Source organism: Petaurus breviceps, unplaced genomic scaffold (genome assembly GCF_028583685.1).
Source record: "Petaurus breviceps papuanus isolate PSGF00001 unplaced genomic scaffold, PetGlider_PUasm1.0 90639, whole genome shotgun sequence".
Classification (NCBI taxonomy): domain Eukaryota; kingdom Metazoa; phylum Chordata; class Mammalia; order Diprotodontia; family Petauridae; genus Petaurus; species Petaurus breviceps.
The window spans coordinates 8,387,459-8,405,104 of NW_027187296.1; the positions used below are offsets into that span (position 1 = coordinate 8,387,459).

Sequence of the window (17,646 nt, forward strand, 5' to 3'; positions counted from 1 at the left end):
ACACACACACACACACACACACACACACACACACACACACACACACAGTCGCAGTTAGAGACAGCAAAACATGGGAGGAAGGATGCGAAGCAGAAGTAACTAGAAGAAGATAATTGAGTGAGGATATAAGCATAGGGTTTACAAAAAAATTCAGCTAAAGATTGATCAAAATGTCTGTGTTTCCACAGCTTCTCGCAAAAAGGCTTAAGAGAAGATTCAGAGAAAGCGTTGGACGACCTAAAATCAAGGAGATCCTTTCTCTTCCTTTCAAAAAAATATGAAGATGCTACATTAGCATTCTTTGACGAGGATGCTGAAGATACATTGTACTCTTGATCTGCCCACTGACTGGGTGACTTTGTACAAGTCACCTTTCCTTTATGAGCATCAATTTTCTTATCCATTTTGAATGGAACTATGATTTTTCATATTAACAGTGGGACATGTGTAATGAATTTATAATAGATTGGATTCTCAAAGTAGCCCCTTCAGGCTTGAGAGTTAGATGTACAATGCAGTTTGAAATGATCAGTCATATCCTTGATAACACTCTCACAATCATTACATTCTTGTGCCTTTTTTCCTTAAGTGAAGCAAATCAAAGACTGTAGAACCTTTTCCTGTCACAGAACTCTGATCCTGTGATCCACCAAGTAATGACCCCTATGGACCTGAAACAATACTATTCCCACAGGACTCCTGGGTCTGTATATGGTGGTCTTATAGGCTTGTAGTGGGGAACCACTCAGGCCCTGAGAAATGAGTGTTTGTAATCCACCTCCCCCCCCTCCCCCCTTCCCCTCCCGGGATTTAAATAATCTCTGCATGCAGTAGAGCAAGGTCTTCCCCTCTGAGACTAAGCCAAACAGATATGTCTTTGTCTTCAGGCACTTGAAGGGCTCTCATTCCCCTGCTTTTCCCCTTCCTTTTACTCACCCTCAACACTTAAGAAATATCTACATTGGGAAACTGCTACCTCACAAGGACAGCATGTTCTCCATCATTGGAGAGCCCAAAGTAGAAGATGGATAACCATTGGACAGGAATGCTATAAGGGAATTTGCTGTATTTGCAACTGAGATTAGACACTGAGAAGCTGTAGTGCAGGGATAACAAAAAGTCTAGGTAAAGCAAGCAGTGCCCATAAACACTGACCCCAGAATTGGAAAAGGCTGTGATGTGAAGAGGAAAGAGGGAGGGGAATTGGAGATAGAGACAAAATGGTCTTCTTAGGCAGTCTGGCAACTATGAATTCCACTCATACTTTTCTTTCCTGAGGTAATATCTTCATCCTTCATCTCTCTTCTCTCTATCATAACAGTTCCAGTCCCTGGTGCTTTTGAAAAAGCTCACTCCATCCCTTCCTTGATTTCCCCACCTGGGTTTCCTATAGCTGTAACTCCTACTCAGCCTTTCAGGTCTGAATGAATAGTGATCAGCATCTGTTAGCAATGATACGTGGTCTAACAAAAGCCTAAGAAAATACCCAGATGTGGGAATGCATAGAATGGGATGTGAAGCGGCCTTCCCTTAGTAAGCAGAAATATAGCCCAATGATGTTAATCCCAATCCCATGTCCACTTCTACCTCCCTTTATGTAGATATGGAGACAAGGCAACACGAACCTGACTCCTTCCCTAAAACTTGTATCATGTGTTAATAAAGGACACTGAATCTACCCCATGTATTTATTTCCCTGGGTATTCAAGATATCTTGAGCAGGTATGTTCCCATAATGGGCCAGAAGAGGAGGAGGAAGAAGGGAGAGAGGAAGAGGAATGCTCAAGGAAACACAAACTGAGCTCCTTGGGATCTAAAGTGGTCTTGAATTCCACAGGATGGAAGATTTCACCCCTAGAATCCTCAAACCCCCAGCCTCTGCACTGTAAGAGGTTTGGTGCATTCACCTTAAGTATTCAGGATAAAAACTTTAGAGCTGAAAGGGACCTTAGAAATCTAGTACAATTCCTTACTTTTGCAGATCAGGCAAAATAATGTAGGGAAGGGTAATGTGATTTGTCCCTGGGCTTTCATTGAGTGTCAGAATGTGGATTAATACCTAGGTCCCCACACTTAAATAGTTCTAAGAATCCCCAGTAATATCAACTTGAGTAGAAAAGGAGATAGGAGACCAAGGAATTAATTATAAAAGATGCCTTTGTTTGTCAAACCTCCTCACCTGGCAAAGGAGGAAAGAAAAACTCTAAAATGATAGAATGTCAAATCTGGGAGAAACCTTCAAATTGCAAGGTACCTTTAGTTGTAAGACTCTTCCACTCCAGAGGCACTTCATTTGGTCCAAGGGGCACTTTTCCCACCCCTAGCAACCTTTGTCCCCATTCCAGGATTCCTTAAATATGTTTGTCATGTCAGGACTTGATTGCATCATTTGGCAAGAAGAAAAGTTAAGTGATCTGCCCATGGTATAGATTCTAAGTCAGAATCACAAAGAGCCCCGAGTCCAGGTGGGAAAATATGAAGCTAAGAGGGGTTTTTACATTGCACCAGATTCCCTCTTAGAATTCTTGATTGCAACAACTATGATATTAACTACTTACATAAAGGTGTAACATTCAAATTTGGCAAAACACATTACTTGTAAGAAGTCACTTGTAGAGTTCTTATATTTTTCCATTGGCAATGCACCCCTGGCAGAATGTCAGGCGCTGTCGCCCATCCCAGAGGCCAGTTCCTGTCTCAGACATCCCCTGACACAGGGGATCTTTTTCTATTTTGTGCATCCTAGATATCTTTGGCCACCTGGTGAAGCCTTTGGATCCTGTCTCAGAATGATGTCATTAAATACATTAAATACGCAGTGCCCCTCTTATCAGAGCATGTGCATCCCTGCTGTGGACATAGTCAGTTGGCGAGAATAAAACACACTCACCCCGCTCAAAAAGGCTATTCAGCAGATGATTCACTAGGCTAAAGGGGGATCAGTAGGGAACTTAGTAAGCAGATAAGCCCAGTCTCAGAAAATTGTCAGGAGACAATGGGACAACTACAAAGTGAAAGTAGAGACTGAAAATATTATTTAAGACTTAAATTAATAACAGAAAGAGGATTATTTATCAGTAACAGTCAGTTACAAGAATTCTTGGCAGGTTGCCCCTATTTGGTAAATTGGGAGCCAGCCAGGAGAGTGAGGAGTCAGGGACTAATGCAGAAAGGACTCCAGTATTTCCCCATTTCTTCCTTTTTTAATGGAATATATTAATGGTATGTTTAACATCAGAAATGAAAGTGTCAGGGGTGGCTCGAACACTTCAGTGTGATGCAGCTGTCTCTAATATTATCAAGTAAGTCTTACCTGGCTTCTGTTACTGTTTTGGAGAGCCAGTAACTGTTTAATCTTTTCAGGAGATCTCCTACAAATTCTGTGTGATCCATGCTGTTATTTTCTGTATCTATCTGTTGTGTTTATGTGTCTGTGAGAATGAGTGAGAGTAGTTTGTCATTCTATAAGATTTAAAATGCAGCCGGACTGTAGAACTTTCTGTGAAATGTTGTTAATCTTTCACTCCCCCTCTCCCTTCTTTCTCACCAGAAAATGAACAAAGTATTTTTATTATTTTACAGGTTATAAAATGGTTATGGTAAGTCGAAGAGTGTAGGAGCAGTGTCAGGTCAGAATTAGAAAGAAATTGAAGCATGTAGCAAAGAGAGAAGCTGGGTAGAAAGTTTAAGATAGGCATAAATTATTTGCATGAAATATGTGAACACAAGTTTTAAGTTTTTCAAAAGCTTGATGATCTCTTTCTCTCACTCAACTCTGGCCAAGTTGGGTGCCAACAAGGAGATAAGGTAAGGGACTTTTTCCCCTCAGATCTAAGAGGCAAACAGATGAACATTTGAGAACACAACTGTATGTCAACTAAATTCAGGTGAAAAGTAAAAAGTGTTACTCCTAATTTGATGCTGAAGATAAGTCAGAATTTATTATACTATTTGGTATTTATGCAAATTGGGATATTTTCCAAGATCTGATAAAAGAAAGTGAAGTTTTGAGCTCTCTAGTATGGGGGAGAAGGGATATGGCACCATTTCTGACTCCCTCTTTACTGGAAGAGTCAAAGCTCTTGCTTTCAAACAAGTGTTTAAGGAGTGGACACATACATATAGTTAACTGGAGTAAAAGTTTTGTCAGCAAAAAATATTTTACAAAAATTCATTAAAGCCTCTTGTCCCAGATTAGGCTAAAAAAGAGTGCTGAAGATTAATAGGGAATTTAAGTTACCCTCCCCAATATGGCAAAAGGGAGAAAACATACTAAAGTTATTTATGAAAGATACCACTAGCAACAGCCCGGAGGCACCCTGAAGCCCACACTTTTAAGCAAGCAGATAGACTTCTCCAATTCAAACCCCTACATCCACAATCAGGGTCTGCAGCTGTGAGTAGAGGAGAAAAACCTCTGCACTCGATAAGCCCAATTTTTTATCATTAATTTTTGCAAGTGATGATTTGGAAATAAAATTGATGTCAAAATGTCATGTGGAGATCATTGTAAGCCAGATATAGTGTTAGATAAGCAAAGTTTTAATCTGAATTTTTTTGTACATCTTATAATGTTTATATATGCCATATAGAAAACCAGGTATTTATACCTTTACGAATAGTTAAAAAGGAGGTTACAGCTAAAACATTTAGCTATCACTTATGGAAATTTACCTAAGTTACTTTACTGTTTTTATGCTAAAACCTAAAGTTGTTAATTAATTACTGTTCCTGGAAAGGAGGAGATTAGGTGAAAACTTTCTTTCAGATTAATAATGCCCATTCAGACCATTCCTCCGTGAGATTTGACAAAGCAGGAGCATTACCACCAGCCCCTCCCTAAAGTCCTTCTCAGTTATTGCTATTTTGTAAAACTGCCAAGACCCCTCAAAGCTATCTCTATAGGCAAGGTCATTCAGCCTGGGAAAGGAGCTTGTTTGAGTTATGTAGTTTTTATGAACCTAACTTGCTATGAAGTTGCAAAAGATTAAAAAAGATTTCTAACCATTGGCTTTTACACCAGGACAAGTTTAAATTTGAAATGTTAAATTATATCCCTTAAGAATGAGGGACCTAGTAAATCTTTATTGTTCTTGATAGCTCCATGAGAATAAATGTAACTATAATTTGGCTATGAGCGGTGATTTGGTGAAACTTTTTTAAGATAACAAGCACCTAAGAATATATTTTTTCTATGCTTAAAGCAAGTAGTCAGTACAAGATACAACCCTGACAATGCAAGTTACTACATTCACTCTTTTTTTTTCTTTTTGGAGGGCAATTGGGGTTAAGTGACTTGACCAAGGTCACATGGCTAGTTTTTGTGTTGTGTCTGAGGCCAGATTTGAACTCAGGTCCTCCTGACTCCAGGGCCAGTGCTGTATTCACTGTGCCACCTAGCCACCCCTACTACATTAATTCTAAAAATGACAAAGTTGTTTATACTCACTCTACTTCTGCTCTATTTGCACCCCTTAATATCGAACACACATGGTATACAAATTCATTTGACCTTTTTTCTAACATTACAAACCCTTATAAGAAAGAGGTCACAATTTATATGTATATGACTCATAGTGGAGCTCATTCTTCATTTTCTGGACCTCAACAATTCCATAGGAACAAGCTGCACAGATCCTTAATGACTGCCCTCTACCTGTGTTGACTTTATTACTCCTCCGCTACTCGTCGTTGACCAACATGGGATGGATGTAACTCATTATCCTCCCTTTCGTACATTATCATATATGCATATTATAATAGAAACTTTTTTCTTCCTTCAGACAAGGGGACACAGTAAAAAAAAAATGTGATCAACCATATGTTACAGTCTTTTGCTTCAATGGGCATTCTGAAACAATTGGAAACTGATAATGCACCCACCCACACTAGCAACTTATTTTAATCTTTCTGGGATAATTTTAAAAATAATATTAATTACAGGCATACCCCTTATAATAAAAATATTACAAACTAGTTTCTAAAATAAAAAGGGGGGAGCAATTAGCTACATTAAATTAGCTACTGCTTTATACACCCAAGATACATTAGCTAAATAAAAACATGGCTAAAAATGAGTATACACCAGCAGTAAAACAATGTGAATGGTGCATACTCCCAAAAATGAAGGTAGTGTGGGGGTTTATTACTTTGGGGGCAAGGCTGTGCTTATATATTTTCCAGAAGCCGGGGAACAACCAATGAGGGTGCCAGAACAGGAATGTCAGGGCGTGTACTCCAAATCACCCAGAAAGACGAAAAAGCTCCAGCAGCAGCAGAAGTCACAGAGACAGAACATGGGAATAAAGAAGAAGAGGTTTCCTAATGCAGCCACTACATGAAAAAGCTGTGCACCCATGGGGGCAGATTGAATATTTTTTATATCCACCCAAAGAACTGAAACCTCTTACCCCAGGATTTGTATTTCTTGCTGTGATCACTCTGCTTTCTATACATCTGAACTGGTTCCATCCTGATTTATGTTTGAAGACACCCCTGTCGCATCATTTGTTTCATATCTAACTATAACTACATGTATTTGACCCCCTAAAGCCTTCCTTACTTCTGCTAATGCAAATCATTTACAGATAATATAAGTCCATACTACGTTTTATTGGAATATATCCTGCTTTAACTGTACTCTCAAACAATGTATTAGTGGTTATGATGTCATACTGTTTGTAAAAGCACCCTCTTTTGGTTTCAGACTTAGGGGGAACCTGCACAAAAGCGATTTCTGGACCTTTACTGGTGGAACTAATTGAAACTGTGTCTTCTATTCTCCTTCTCCAATGTACTTATGGATACACCTGTCTATGTACAACTCCTCTGTATGGAATATCGTTTGCATTCATTGTACTCTTACTCAATGTATATCTAGTAGGGATTTGTTGTAATTGTTGAAAAACCTTCAGTCACTCGTGATTGATATCTAATGTCAGGGAGATATGCATAAAGGGGGGAAATGGTTTGCCATGATACTAGACTTCTCTGCTATACTTAATTGTCCTGCTATTATTTTGTATACTATTATGCCCTACTATTATTTTGTCTACTATCATTGATAATTTCAACCACTGTTAGATGCTTTAAAGGAAACAGTAGAATTTGTGAAAGACAAGCTTGCAGGAACTGAGTTTTGTTGAAGTGTGATTATAGATTTCATCCTATTTCTGTTACACCCATGAAATATAATAGGTCTGATTAAGATTGGCAAAAATTAAAAATCCTTTGTTAAGGATTTTTAGGAATACCTCCATAGGAGTGGATTCGGCACAATTCAATAAATTGATTTCCCATATCAATGAGGCCTCCCTGGATGAAATTAAGGTGGATGATTTGGCACCACAAATTTGGGGTTAAGTCCTTTGCATTGTCTATATACATTGCTTTCACCCTTCTTCCCCTGATTATATTGTGTCTCTTTGCAATTTGCATTGTTCCTGTATATTGCTGGTGTTGGACTTTTGCTCTGCGCGAGGTTGCCACCCATCTGCATTACCTACACCTTCAACAAAGAAAGGGGGAGATGTAGAGGACCACAGGCCAGTAGGGCTCTGACCCTGATGGCTGAATAAGCCCTCTCAGCATAAGAGCCTGCTTGCTAACCAGGCCCGGATTAGTTCCCCATCCCCCAGGAAGACTCACAGGCATGGGCATCATGTCCTCATGAGAAGTGTGGTAGGTGCTCCCAGCTTGGGAACAAGGACACTCACAGTGTTCTCAGGGGAAACTAGCATAATGTTGCAACATATTAACTAGAAGCCTTGGGACAACTCCATTTTGTTCTAGGGAGGTTTAGGGAAGTTTGGATCATCCTGCCTGGTACTGACACCCTGATAAAAGTATAGAGTACATGGCCATCATGTATGAGGTGAATGGGAACTAGGGCAATGGTGTAATCTCAAAGATAGTGGCTTATGATGCCTATGCTATTTTACACTATATATACTGGACTCTTAGCTGAATAAAGTTGACTCTGTTTTCCACCATACTGGAGTCCCATGTCGTTTATGATTGTCAACCTATGGGCAAGTAACTCTTTTCAAGTCTATCTTTTCCACTTAACTTTTCTCTCTCAGCTTTGCTGCTGGTCAGCTGAGCTCCTCTACCACTATCTCAGACACTGCCACAGAAGGGCAAGGTTCCCTGGGTGGGCTTGACTTCCCACAGTTAGACCAAAATTAGCACAAGCAGCAGAGAATTGATCCTTACTTTGCTGCATCTCAGCTTCAGAGTCTTCACTGAGTACACAATCATCTGCAAACAGAAAATCATGAACTTCACTCCCTCCACTTTTGTCTGGGCATGTAGCCTTTTCAAATCGAAGAATTTACCATCAGTACCATCAACCAATAGTAGTTGATCTCGATGCCATTCTCATTGAAAGCATTTGACAACATGACTGAAAACATCACGCTACAGAAAGCCCTGTTGCAGGAATATCCCTGGCAGCAGCAGTGGGGAAGATGGAATGGAGAAGTGAGGGCCCTGAAGGGTAGAAATGAATGAGGAGGGTATTGGCTATCCAGGTGAACAGGAAGATATGAGAGACTCAATTGGGCTGGGGACTGTAGCCGTACGCAGGAAGTGAGCTTCTGTGAAAGCAGAATCTTCAAGATCTGGCTGCTGATTGCAGATGTGACCTGAGGGGAAAACACAATGAGAATTTACTAACCCTGCATTCTCTCTGTTATCAGTTATACTCTCCCCATCCAACTCAAGCTAAGTCCCTAACCCTTCTTTGGCCTTGTTTTCTTCCAATATAGCCTAAACAACAAACAGACAACAAAAAAAGCAACTTTGTTGTCCTTTGGTACAACTTGGGGAAAAAAATAGGAAAAAATGTTCCTGTCTTTCTAATTTTCTGGGTTCAGTGCAAAGAGCTCGAGTATGCTTATGTGGGGCAGCTAGGTGGTGCAGTGGGAAGAGTGCCAGGTCTGGAGTCCAGATCTGCCTTCAGACGCTTACTAGCTCTGTGACCCAGGTCTTGTCACTTAACCCTGTTTGCCTCAGTGCTCATTGGCAAAATGATCTAGAGAAGGAAATGACAAACTTCTCCAATATCTTTGCCAATACTGTCCCAAATGTGGTTACAGAGAGTCAGAAGAGACTGAGCATCTGCCTTAAACACTTGTTGGTCCATAAATAACTCCTGTTATGGTAAATACTGAGGATACAGTTTCCTTCAAAACACAGCTCAGAGATGACCTCCTACCTAGTTCTAGAAATGTTAGTCACTGTAATAAGGGAAGAGCACATTAGGAAATCCATTAGTACAGAGGAGACAGGGTGATCAATATTTCAAGAAAAGAGCTGGTGGTCATGGGATCAGAGATGAAGAGCTGAAAGTGTGGGGGAGGAAACCACCATTTATTAAGCACCTTGAGGTTCAATTCTATTAATTTTTATTAAGCCCCACTGTGTGGTAGGCATTGTCCTAAAGCTTTACAAGTATAATCTGTGAAAAGGCAGGCATCTCAGAGGCCATTGAGTCTAATTTCTGTCCTGCATTTTACAGATGAGGAAAGTGAAGCCTATGGAGGTTAAGTGACTAGCCTAAGGTGATAGAGTTGCCTAAGACAGATCAAGTATTTTCTAGGACTTCCTATTCAGGTTCTTTTGATAGTAATGGAATATAAAGATTCCCCTGTATTGGCTTAGTTTTCAAATTGATTGTGTTAAAACCCAGAGCTTGTTAATCCCACCTGTGGGATGAACTTATTGACTTGAAAAGAGAGAAACAAACTGGGAGGAGCTGGTGACTTAGATTTGGAGAGACAAGAGAGAGGCAGAAGAACTTTTTGGAAGCAGCACCCTCGTGGAGGCAGAAAGAGACTGAGAGGATTGCTGAGGGCCACTTTGAATTGCCCTGGACTTTTGAGACCTGCCCCCGGAGCTGCCAAGGACTGAGGAGACATGGCTGTTTTGCTGGTACTTTGTCTGTCTGTTTTGATGTTGTTTTGCCAGATTTGTCCACTGGTGAAAGACAGTCCTGTTGTTGAAGAAGTGCTGGAACCTGGCTGTTGGCTAAGAGCTCCTGAGACTGTCCTGCAGACAGAGATTGAATACTGTCCACTGGTGAAGGACAGTGCTGTTGTTGCAGGGGTCTGGGAACCTTTCTGTTGGTTCAGAGCTCCTGAGACTGTCCTGCAGACAGAGAGTGAATGCTGTCCACTGGTGAAGGACAGTGCTGTTGTTGCAGGGGTCTGGGAACCTTTCTGTTGGTTCAGAAGCCCTGAAGAAGGATTTTCTTGTTGTATGTTTACAGAAATCCTGGGAGAGGGTTTTGCTAATGTTTTCAGGGGTCCTAGGACTGTTCTGCAGACAGAGGATGAATGAAGAGACTGGCAATGTATCTTGTGGCCTTGCTAAGCCTTGTCTCCCCAGGAACTAAGATTGCTGAGAACTTGCCTCATGTCAAGATGAAGAAAAGACCTCCATTTGGGTATTAAGTGCTGTGCTTAAACTTGATGTAACTCTGGGGTAGATTCAATTGTGATCCAGGGGTGGGGAACTTTTGACCTTTTTGTGTTCTATGGTTGAACAAATGAATGTACTTTACTTATGTTTGGAAACTAATCTCCATTTGAGAAGAGGGGTTTTGTGATGGACTAAATGAAGGTACAGCCTAGGGGTGGGGTAGTATTTAGAACAGGGACTTTGTAATTGATTGAATAAATGTAAGGTCCTGGGGTGGGGTAGTACTTGGAGATTATTTAATCACACTTAGTAAATGCTGTATTTTGAATGATGTCATATTTTGATCTTCTCTGTTCTTAATTTGTCACTGAATAAAATGGAGAGAACCTATGCTGGTATTCTGAACCTTGGGAAGTTGCCTTTGCTTGGCATTACATTACAGTTCTGTGGATCAGGGAGGAGACAAGAAAGAGGAAACGTCAAATCCCATCTAACTGTCAGAGGTGGGATTTGAAGGCAGGATCTCAGATTCCCAGACACTATGTTGATGTGAAGGGAAGAGGCAAATATCTGGGCTGTGGGGGTCATACAGGCTCCACTCCCCAGTGTCATCCCCAGAGGCCCTGGCTCCTTTCAGTAGGTGGTGGGAGTAGTTCAGGCCATTAAGAGTTAACAGTCAGAGAAAAGAAACCCTGCCCCTGAGCCTGATCAGGCTCCTCTTCTCCCCCTGTGGCCCCTGATCTGGGGGAAGATCCTCAGGCAGCACCAAGGTTGGCTGCTTGGCTCTGAGCTCCAGGGGTGTAGCCTAGACCCTAACGATGCTGCCCCAGACCATTTCACTTTCACTTTCTCTTCCCTCTAGTCCCACTTAGTCTGAGGCAGGGCAGCTGAGGGGCTGCGATGGCCGAGACTGTCCGATGCCGGCTGCTTGGGCACTTGGAGCAGCTGACATTGGAGGAGCTGAAGAAATTCAAGCTGTCCCTGGTGGGCTCTGTGCCCCGGGGCCGCCTGGAGGGGGCCGATCGCACAGAAGTGGCAGAGCTCCTGGTCAGTTCTCTTGGGGAGCAGGAGGCCTGGCAGCTGGCGCTGAGCATCTGGAAGAAGATGGGACTGAGGGAGCTGTGGGATCGAGCCAGGAGGGGTAAGGGTCCGCCTGAGAGCTGGGGCTTCCCCTCCCCCAAGATTCCTCTCTTCCTTCCTTCCTCCTTCCCTCAGGCCTTCCTCCCTCCATCCCTTCTTTTTTTCCATCCTCAGAATTCTCTTCTGGGGCTTCTCCCAGACCAGAATTACTGTATATTCACTGTGTAGAATACAAATTTTGTGTTTACAAATAGTTTCCTTCCAAAGAATGTAAGCTTCTTCAGGGCAGGCACGATTTCATTTTAATGTTTGTATCCCCAGCCCCTAGCCCAGTGTTTTTTTGGGTCATAGGTACTTCATAAATACTTATGTAATAATTTCTGACTTTTGACTTTAGAGTAACAGGATCTCACTGGGATACATGACAGAGGGCTGTGATAGGGAGGGAAGAAGGGACACCTCTATGCTTCTTTCTAACAGTTAAGATGGGAGGAGTGGAGTTCAGTCCCTGTTCCCTGATACTGGGGAGGAGGCACATCTGGGTCAAGAGGAGAGTGTGCTGCAGGCAGGACAATGTTCCAGAGGTGCCAGTAGGTGGGGGAAGGAATTGAAGAGAAGGGGAGATGATGGATGTGGGAGGATGGAGGGAATGGAGGAGATTTCAGCTGTGGTCTCAGGTGAGAAAAGAAAAGCAGGGTGGAGACCAGAGGAGAAAGGAGATAAATTGAAATGGGAATTAGTGTATGTCAGCACAAAGGAAAGGTCCCAGGAAGGGATGGATGAGACTGCTGAACTTAAGACAATTCCCTGGAGTCTGTGCTGAGTCAGATCTAAGGTAGAAGTTATTTTCTTTTGAAAATGAGTGCTAAATAACAAGAAGTCTATCAGATTGCAAGCACAACAGCAAGGATGAGAAAGAATTGGGTTCTAAATAACCTTTTACTGTTGAGTTATGACTCTTCCTGATCCTGTATAGGGTTCTCTTGGCAAAGATACTGGAGTGCTTTACCATTTTGTTCTCCATCTCATTTTACCTATGAGGAACTGAGGCAGGCAGAGTTAAATGACTTGTCCAGGGTCACATAGCCAATTTTGAATCATTGTATCACCTAGCTGCCCTAAACCTTGATGGGTCATTATCAACAGGTCATGTAGAGAGTTCAGGAATGGATCACATCTTCTGCATGCCTGTGTTGTACCCAGAAAACGTGAGCAAGACCCAAGTAATAATTTAGAATCGGACCCTTTATTATATGCCATGTTGGCTGATCAGGCCACATGGTGGGCTGACAAGGTACCACCCCACTGTCCGAGGTCTTACAGAAGAGATCTCAGGTAAAGGCTCAGCTTTTAAAGGGACACCACTCAGCCAATGGTTAGGTATTATGTAAGGAGAAACTTGCAGAGGCCATATACAGTGTTTGGTCAGTACACACCTTGAAATTCCTGCCAGTTCCAAGTCTCCCTGACCTGGAAGCCTGTCCACCTCCCTGAAGGTGAGCTGACTGGGGAAGGGCAGAGCTAAACCCCACAGTCTGCTCGCTTCCCTGAGGGAAAGTTGAGGTTGGGGGACGGGCAAGCCAGGTACAACACCTATGCCCACTCCTATCTAGGACGTGATATCTAGGAGGAGAAAAGAAACAGGCAAAAGCAACAATTATTTTACATTTTGAAGTGCAGACAATGAAGTAGGACCTTTGAAACACTTGATGTGATGTTTGTGACCTCATCTCTCACTGTGTTTCTCAGACAAGTTCAGCTTTACCAGGAAGCACTGAGGTCTAAATCACAAACTCTGTGCACTTAAAACTTCCTGTGAGAGCCCTGGTGTGTGTTCAATGGTTTCACCACTTAATATCAGTCTCCAGTTTGAACATCTGAACTTAATCATTTAAGTGGTTAAAACTTCCCTTTTATTCACTTAGAATTCAAAGACAAGAAATAAGAGGTTAAGAACATGAAACCAAGCTTCTACTCAGTTGGAGATTAGAGGGCCCTATATCTTCTCCTTTCCTCCCCCTTGGGCAATGCAGAAGATACTCCCTCTGCTTTGAGAAGCAGATCCTCTCATTTCCTTCAAGAAGTCCTCTGGAACCCCTGAGCCTACAGAGATCTCCCTCTCCTCCTGTGCTCCTGGTGATCTACATGCCTTTAGTATAGGAGTGTTTGGCACACAGTCAGGGTCCAGTAAATGGTTGGTGATTTATTGATTCACTGTTTCATGTAGTTAACTTTTCAAAGCTTACAAACCATATTATCGTGTCTGTGTCAGTATACTAGCTGTTATTTGTGGAGTTTGTGGTGCAGAGACCCAGCACATTTCATTCCAACTCCTGGGGCCCAAACTGAAATCTCCTCCCTAATGCTGTCCTCCAGCTCCATTCCTACTTTCAACTCTGAACTATCTCTTTATGCAACAGATGGGTGTCTCATTATCTCCTGCTTTTCTTTCCTACAGAGGATCTTGGATTCATTCCCGCTCCAGTTCTTCAAGCCTCCTCAGGTCAGTAACTACTGTCAATGTGTCAGTTTAGGAGGAGTTAATTTTTTTCCATCTGTCATTCTGGACCTGAGATTGTCTTTTATTAGGTTCCCATCAATAAAATTTAAGGGTATGTGCTGTAGGAACCTGACCCATTTCCCCAACCATTGATTGAATTAAAGTCTTATGGGTGATAGCAGATAATATCCTTCCTCGGAGGGCAAGATGGACAAATTCTGGCAGTGCCCTTGTTTAGTGACAGGGTGGGATGGTCAGACCTCCCCTTTATTGATGCTAGAGTTAATAGAAAAGTTCTGGAATTTATTGATGTGGAAAATGACAGGATCACACGTGCTTTAGTAATGTCACCTTTGTAGTAGCATGGTAGATGGAGAGAGAGGAGATCTGAGATGAGATACTGACTAATTAGGGGGCTAATAGTAGCAGTAAGAGAGAGGTAGTGTGCTCTTAGATCAATGACACTGATGTGGCTTTTTCCATGGATAAGGCACTCCATCTCTAGGGCTTGGCATTTTCTCTGGCTGTCCCCCATGCCTGGAATACTCTTCCCTCATCATTTCCTACTTGCTTGCTTTAAGTCCCAACTAAATGACCATCTTTTATATTAAGGATTTCTTGACACCTCTTAATGCTAGTGCCTTCCCTCTCTTAATTATTTTCTATTAACTTGTAAGTACCTCATTTGTACATATGGATTTGCTAATTTCCCCAAATTGAATGTGAGCTCTGTGAGGAAAGGACTGTCTTTTGCCTCTTTGTGTCCTTAGTGCTTAGCATAGTGCCTGACATACACTAGACACTTAATGCATGTTTGTTGACCAATTAACAAATATTCTAATACATATATGCATACTTAAGCATGGACATGCAGTAGATACATATACACATAAACCTGGACATACATGGAAAATACATTGACACCCATATATGCAAATTTACTCAAGTGCTCCCAGAAAGGTATTTTACTTTCTAGGTACTTTGTACTTCATGCTATTTTGGAAGGTGTTCGCTTGACTCCTCCATAATTAGTGTATTTACTTTTATTAATCATCAAAATTATGCACTTAGTTTAATTCAAAGTATATTAAAGAAGTAATGTAGAGTAGATGTGTCAGAAATGTGGCTCTCAGGCTGCATGTAGCCCAGAAGACTCCTAAGTATAGGTTGGAATGGATTAAATTAGTATTGGGATATATATAAATTTTAAAAATAATAATGTGTAGATATATTTTAAAATTAAGTCATTGTGATTCTTATGTATGGATCAGCAGTCCCCATTTCTAGTTGAGTTTAACACTAGTAATGTAGAGAGAACTCAATCTCCTCCCAATACAAACCCTCATTCAGAAGAGTAGAAATCCTTAAGAATTGTTAATGGGATATATACACATGGGGCACGTTTGGTCAGAGCCCAGGCATGGAGGGGCAGGTAACATTACCAGAGACCTGCAGGTGTCTTCTGGAGGAATCACTGGTAGATCTAGCACTTACTTTCTGCCACGTCTTCCCCCTGTTGGGGGCTGTGTCTCCAGGGCACCTTGGTGAGTGGCTTGGTTCCACTTTAGCTCCTCTTCAGCCCTCCAGCTCTCTTTCTGGCTGCCTAAGACAGCTGGGCCCCTAATGCGACCTCTAGGTGGCACAGTGGGTAGGGAGCCAGAGGAGAAGGGAGTCACTGGATGGAAGAGATCCTCTGACTCCTAGCCTTCTTGTCCCCTGAACCTCCCCTGAGAGAGTCAAAGGCAGGACTGAAGCCAGATCTCCCCTGGCCTCATCTCCAGCGCTGCCTTCCTAATGTTCCTTTTTGCTTCTATTACTGCTTTACCTTTTCACCTTTCATTTTCTGCCTCCCCCACCAAAAGAAAAACCCCAATAGGATAAAACTGAAAGCTCTCCCAGGGAAAAAGTAAAGTCAAAACTATTAACGAAAGCATGAGGCAATGCACATAATCTACTCTTTGCCTGTTGTGCAAAAATAAAGTCAGTATAGTTAGGAGCAATTTATGTCACCCTTCCCTCTGATCTAGCAGCCAGGATAATGAAGGTGGGGGCAGGAGAAGAGGAGGAGTAAATACACAGTAGTTCTGCTTCAAGACCAGTCATGACTTGGTTCTTATTCAAAACTCTGTGGATAATAGGGATTTTAACAAATAGATCAACACCATAACTCTCTGGAAGGAAGAGGCACCAAGAGTCTTCCAGGAGAATGTAGAATGCATCCCACTTCCCCACCTGAAGGAAGAGATTTCCCCTCCAATAACTTGAGATACATTGGAGACTGGTTCAGTCAGTCCCATGAGGAACGCATGCACTAACTTCCATCTTTCCATAAGCCCTGACAATTTACAAACTTTTCTCCTCCCAATCTGGATATAAGTATAGATATATTTAGGTGATAGATAAATATACACATGCTTATGAGAAATCACTATAAAGATTATTAAATACATACGAATTGTTGAGATCTTTGAGTGAGGGTATAGAGAGAAGGCAAGTGGCACACTGACATTTAATAGGAGGCAGAAGGATAGTTATCCATTAAAGACTGAGGAACAGGAGAAAAAACTAAGAAAGCAGTGTTTTCAGAAGCAAGGGGAGAGAGATTATCTATAAGGGAAATGGTGGTTGGAAGCATCAGAAGTTTCAAGGAGGTGAAGTAGAATTAGGATGGAGAAGAAGGTTATTACAGCAACAGGCAGAGCTTGTACATACCTAAGCCTAGCTTCAAACCCTTCAAGACGAGGGGTATAGACACACATACATATATACACACACATACATACATACCCACATACAGACAGACAGACCAGGATAGCCAATGTAGGGAAGCCTGTCCTATGCCTGATTGCCCCCTAGAGAGGTCTAATGGGGGCTGTGGTTGTGTGACTGGCAAAGACAATTCAAGTTGCTGCTTGTTCCTCAGGGATTCTGTGGAATGCCAGGCATGAGATCTGTGCCCAATGCTGGATGCCTCCTATGATTTCTGTTACTCATAGAAGCCCATCAGTGACTGGATTAGCAGTGGAATTTCTCCTGAGACAAGGCTGTCAGGGTATTCTAGACACTTCCCCTTTGCTTTCTGTCCTGGTTTCCCCATTGCACCTGCTACACCCAGCCTCTTTCTCCCCTAGGCAGTGATGGCCCCCATGAAACTTTCTTTTTGTGGTTGTTGTTTGTTTGTCATGAGAGTTGTGTCCTACCCTGTTCACTGATCCCCATGTTGTGATTTACCATGCTCCTCTCTGTCCCTGGCAATCCAGGGCCACTTCAGACAGAAGTAATTGGATGTTTGAGTAATGCCATCCTCTGCCACCAGGATAATTGATTCTTCTCTCCTAAGTACTATGGTTCTATATAGTAGTCATTCATTCCTCCCCTTTAAACACTTCCATTCAAAATATTGTTGTCAAGTCAGCATTTATTTTGCATTCACACCCTAAATGCCATTTCAGTAGTAGATATGGCATAGTGTGAACAATAAAGGACACTTGGTAGATAATCCTATAACTAGGGGATAAATAAATCACATCCCAGGGGGCCTTGGTGAGCAGGGGCCTGGTGGTGGCTGAGCCCCTGGAGTCTCCATGTAGAGAGGCCCTTGTAGAAACTAGTGCTCTAAGCCATATGGGTTAAGCCAGGCAGGG

At 42.1% G+C, this 17,646-nt stretch overlaps 2 protein-coding genes across 4 annotated transcripts in view; both read left to right on the top strand.

Annotated features, from left to right (window-relative positions):
- Positions 1-4,813, top strand: part of LOC138143474 (NACHT, LRR and PYD domains-containing protein 3-like) — a 51,536-nt gene extending 46,723 nt beyond the window's left edge. For all 3 annotated transcript variants that reach the window (XM_069064749.1, XM_069064747.1, XM_069064748.1), the window contains exon 11: positions 189-4,813. In XM_069064749.1, coding sequence (XP_068920850.1) covers positions 189-336 — 148 coding nt within the window. In that variant the 3' untranslated portion in view covers positions 337-4,813. The remainder of the gene's footprint in view (positions 1-188) is intronic.
- A 6,326-nt stretch (positions 4,814-11,139) lies between these two features.
- The window catches only part of LOC138143485 (NACHT, LRR and PYD domains-containing protein 3-like), a 66,351-nt gene continuing 59,844 nt past the window's right edge, over positions 11,140-17,646 (top strand). The window contains exons 1-2 of the mRNA XM_069064756.1: positions 11,140-11,563; positions 13,961-14,005. Coding sequence (XP_068920857.1) covers positions 11,323-11,563; positions 13,961-14,005 — 286 coding nt within the window. The 5' untranslated portion in view covers positions 11,140-11,322. The remainder of the gene's footprint in view (positions 11,564-13,960; positions 14,006-17,646) is intronic.